Here is a 5,000-nt window from a genome sequence, read left to right on the forward strand (position 1 = left end):
CGCTCACCAGTAGTTCTACGTTCTCCTGGACGAGCTCATCGTCTTCACAGACCTAGTCCAGATATATATAAAAGGTCCAAGGAAAAGACGAGTTTGAAAAGGAATTCATCACATAAAATTGTCAATACGGTTTTCCAAAACCATCATCATAGTAGTGATTACGAACTTACCTCAAACCCAAGTACATTTGACAAGCGCCCTCATCCGAATAAAGACAATTTTGATTTTGAATGCACTTCGACGATGCCTAGCCGACATTTTGAAGCCGTTTATTATAGGCTCTATCCACAAAACGAGTCTCATATGTGAAAAAGAGAAACAACAAAACGTGACAAAATATTTTTATGAAATTTTCACTGAAATTCTGAATGGTGCCAGTGAATTCAGTGACTCTGCTTCATTTTTACATATCAGCCAAAATACTGAGTGAAGAAACGAAATGTCGGGGGGGGGGGGGGATTTCATCGCGTAAATAAAAATATTTGTTGGTGGTGTAGTCTGTTTGAACACATGAATTAAACCTTTGAAAGCTCAGTGCAGTAGTGTTACCTCACTTTAATACCCCAAGTCCCCCAGTGTTCATAGTTTCGACATGTGGTGGCGCTATTCACGCTGCATATAGCGCATAGCGCTGAGTTACAACAAATGCATGCAAAGTAAGTTGAAGCAAAGTAAGTTGGAAATTTTCACTATAAAAGACTTATTTTCCCTTATTTTCCTGGAAACCAAAAAGGAACAAATAAGTAGCGACTAAAATGCCTTCTTATACATGAACATAATGCATGTAATGTACCAGTCTGTTAGTACAAATGAGTCTTTGAGAACCAACTGAAGACTATAAAATCACAAAATTTTCTAGTGACGACAATATCTAGGTTTACAGTGTAACACTATGTGTTTTCATTCAAATCTTAATGAATATTTAATGTGACGAAATAACCTCATCCAGAGGATAGTGAACATGTGACATTGTAACATATTTTAGACCCAAGTGCCAATAAAGATGATAAAATTATCAATCATTGTTTTACTTCTGACTTTTGCAATGTTATGAAGTGCCAGGTACCATGGTGATAACAAAATAAACACATACAAGTAAACAGGAACAAACTTACACAAAGAAAACTACACTAGTTGTGGTACCCACTATGATAGGTTATGTTTACAATAAACAACAAACCAAGTCAAAAATTAGTAACATAGTTTTAATTATAAGACACCAATATTCAATTGATATAGTATACATGTCTGTCATTTTTGTGAGTGTTTATGCATTTTTGTTGATGTGTGTATAGTGAACATATTACTGATTATGCATGGGGAGGGGGTGGGGTAATACAAACCTTCCAGACACCTATCTGACCCTTATTAGTCACATTGTTGGCAAGGTCACATGTTGACAAAGATTGAAGTGTGGATACGAAAATTTCAGGTACAGTTTTCAAGTTTGTGTTTGGAACAGATGTTTGCTACAGTGAATATAGTGTTTGTTTTATGAAAAATTAATAAGGAAATGTGGTCAAACATAGTTCAAAGGACAAATCAAGTTGTAACCCCCACCACCACCACCACCACCACCACCACCACCACCACTTCATTGTTGACAACCATAAACTTGCTTTCTGAACTTCAAGGGGTAATAAGTTTACTGACAAACACATACCGATACAAATGTAAGACGAATAAGCAGACATGTTTATTTGTACCATTTTATTTCTGAATAGAAGCACTTATGCAGCATGCATCACATAACACATGAAACCACAGACAAAATGCTAAAATACTTCAAACAAACACAATATAACAGCTGCATTTCCAATACACAAACCTGAGATTCACATTTTGGAATATGCAAACTGTCAAATATATGCAAAACCAAACTTTGTCTGGGGTACGACATCCGTATAGATCATATCTAAAATTTTGTTAAATTTTTCTCAAAATTTCTGATAAAGCTCATAATATTCCGGTTGAAGAATATGACATCGAAATAAAATTTTAAAATTTTGATTGATGTAGTTATCTATACCCTCACTATAATTTGAAGGTAAAAAGCACACAACACTTTGCAATAATCTTTGGTCTGCATTTGTTATCATTTCACAATTGTTATTGGCTAAAAAGTTACAACCTATCTTCCAAAAAGAGTTCCTTGCACACAGGAGCCATGAGATATTGAAAAGACAACAAGGGAATTTGTACATTCATTACTTCAGCCATTGTCCTTGGTCATAATTTTAAAATGATTTGCAAGTACTCATGTAATGCAAGCAACATAAAAACAATTACACACGAAAATGACAAACTTTGCAATTGTCATCACAATCAAGAAACACAAAGAATATTAAAGCAATATTAAAAGTTTGTGACCATCTCTCTAAGTTCTAGATGATGCACATAATAAAACGGTAACCGCAAACATTTAGCTCTACTTAATGCTTCCAATCTAACTCAACTCAAAAATTCAACATTATATATCTTATACACTATACACAACATCTTTATAATACTTTTTGTTAATACTACATACTGGTTAAAACTTCAATTTAACAAAACAAATTAAAATAAAATGAAATAAAATCAATCATTTATCAGCTGCATAGAGGATCAAAACAAATATCAGTCTCAGAAATTGTAAAGTCTGAAAGTATAGATTTCATACCGCAAGATACCAACTTGTTGAACTTTTTTGAAATTATTGAACACAATTAAATTTTTTTACTACATATGTACCAGAGATTACTCGTGATTTGGTTTATTCTGCTGTATTTTCACTCTATTGCTTGTGAAAATACAGCGGCAGAATAAACCGAATCACTCGTGAAAATAACTTCTGTATACCCTACCATCCATTGTGAGGCAGTGGGGTTCTGTCATATTCTATCACAACTTGCACAGGTACACAGAAAAGATTTGTTTGTGTATTAGTGCAGTATGTCACTATTTCCTGGCAAACTATCCCAGAAGGGATTGCAATAACATCAAATGTTCCAAGCTATATTTTTCAATCCTAAAAGGAATTCATAACACTGCACACACATAAAATTCCATATTTAAGCAACATTAAATAAAATAGTCCACAACATTTGGTCAGTCAGAGATGAGATCTTCCATCAGAGATTTTTTTTCAAGAGTGCTGTTCTTCGTTTGCATTGATTTTTCATATTTAGCTTAATTGATGCACTTCAAGAAGTCCGCTATTTGTATTTTCAGTACAATGTAATGTGATCCTGGTATATGTGCATGGAGATGACCTGGCTATGTTTACTCATACACCATACTATTGGTACTTTCATTACAAACAAACACAGTTAGCTATAGTGTTATACCTTAAATAACTTGCATGCATCAAATAACTGCAGACTTGGTCTCAGAAACTGGCACAGATACATGTAAAATATTCCACTTTTGGAAAAGAAAATATATTTGTGAACAAAACACACAAAACAAATGAAGATTACCATTGTCCTTGTCTTACTGACATAGTCTTTCTTCATGTTAGCCATTAATGGTTTTGTATAGTAAAATTAGACCATTTTGTTATTGTTAACATCAATCTCCATGGAAACATGAAATCGTTTGTAACTATGCACAACCATTTTGTGAGACGTAATGTTGTTTACAGAATTCAGCAAGTCGTGAACACGCTGCCTCTATTCGTTCCTGTGGCAGGGTTAGCACAACTCTGAAGAAATTGGGGTATTTGAAGCACTGTAAAATGAGAAGAAAAAAATACTGTTAAAATCTCAGATACATGCATACAATGTCCACAGACCACGAAACCTATGTCTAAGAGCTACAGAAATAACAGGAAATGATAAAACTCATAAATATTCAAGATAAGACAATATGTGAAGGTATATTTCACTATGTGAGGATTATTTGATGGAAAGAATTAGTATCCTTTGTATGTATGTATGTATGTATGTATGTATGTATGTATGTATGTATGTATGTGAAAAATAACACTGATGATCAAAAACTTGGGTGCTTTATAGCTGAGGTTGGAATTCTTACCTGTCCAGGAAGGCATAGTACTGACTGTTCACTTATAAGTTTGCTTGTAAATTCAACATCATCTTTAAAATCTGGGTACTTGTCAGTCTCAATACCAATCTGTAATACATAAAATGTTGTATATATATATCATACTAAGCATACCTATCAAGTAAATACCCACATCCTAAATGCTGTGGTATATTGTGTATACTAACATGGTATTGTAAGGGTTGAAATAAGATGCACATAACAAAACTTGGGTATTTTGTATTTTGTAAATGTGGTGTAGAAACCAATCTATGACACATACAGTTGTCATGTCTTTGTATTTTGAATGACAGGAAGTTATACGTATAACATGGTTTACTTACCATCATGTACATAGCTCCTCTTGGCATAACAGGTTTAAGTCCTGGAATGTCTTTGATTCTGTTGTAGCACAGATGGGCATTATCCTGTAAGAGGCAATGTACAGAATACATTTAGTTACTGGTATATTATTGATATACTGAAGCCTTTATCATATCAAGTTAATGAGATCTATATATTTTCAATGTTTCACTTGTTATTGGTGTATGTAATAGATTGAATGGTGTCTTTGCAGAGTCAGTCATAGACGATTTGTCACTGAAAACATTATTGCGTATACTTGTGTATACGTGGATGGATCCTGTCTAGAAGTCTGCTGTTTTACATTATTAACCATTCACTAGTAACTCATAATTAACACGTAGTACATTTGGGTATACCTTAATCAATCAATCAATAAATCAACCAACCAATCAATCAATCAATCCCCTCATCCATCCATCAATCAATCAATCAATCAATCCACCCATCTATCAATCTATCCATCCATCCATCAATCCATCCATCCATCCATCCATCCATCCATCCAATCATCTATCCATCCATCCATCCATCCATCCATCCATCCATCCATCCATCCATCCAATCATCCATCCATCCATACATCCATCCATCCATCCATCCATCCATCC

The 5,000-nt window shown here is 34.1% G+C and overlaps 2 protein-coding genes across 2 annotated transcripts in view; one reads left to right on the forward strand and one right to left on the reverse strand.

Annotated features, from left to right (window-relative positions):
• The window catches only part of LOC144437765 (uncharacterized), a 5,565-nt gene extending 4,575 nt beyond the window's left edge, over positions 1-990 (forward strand). Inside the window, exon 4 of the mRNA XM_078126786.1 lies at positions 1-990. This exon is cut by the window's left edge and continues 383 nt beyond it. Coding sequence (XP_077982912.1) covers positions 1-309 — 309 coding nt within the window. The 3' untranslated portion in view covers positions 310-990.
• Positions 991-1,707: 717 nt separating this feature from the next.
• The window catches only part of LOC144437223 (tyrosine aminotransferase-like), an 18,912-nt gene continuing 15,619 nt past the window's right edge, over positions 1,708-5,000 (reverse strand). Inside the window, exons 10-12 of the mRNA XM_078126120.1 lie at positions 4,371-4,454; positions 4,018-4,116; positions 1,708-3,711 (exon numbers count right to left, since the gene is read on the reverse strand). Of these exons, the coding sequence (XP_077982246.1) occupies positions 3,586-3,711; positions 4,018-4,116; positions 4,371-4,454 (309 nt within the window). The 3' untranslated portion in view covers positions 1,708-3,585. The remainder of the gene's footprint in view (positions 3,712-4,017; positions 4,117-4,370; positions 4,455-5,000) is intronic.

Source organism: Glandiceps talaboti, chromosome 7 (genome assembly GCF_964340395.1).
Source record: "Glandiceps talaboti chromosome 7, keGlaTala1.1, whole genome shotgun sequence".
NCBI classification, from domain to species: Eukaryota; Metazoa; Hemichordata; class Enteropneusta; family Spengelidae; genus Glandiceps; species Glandiceps talaboti.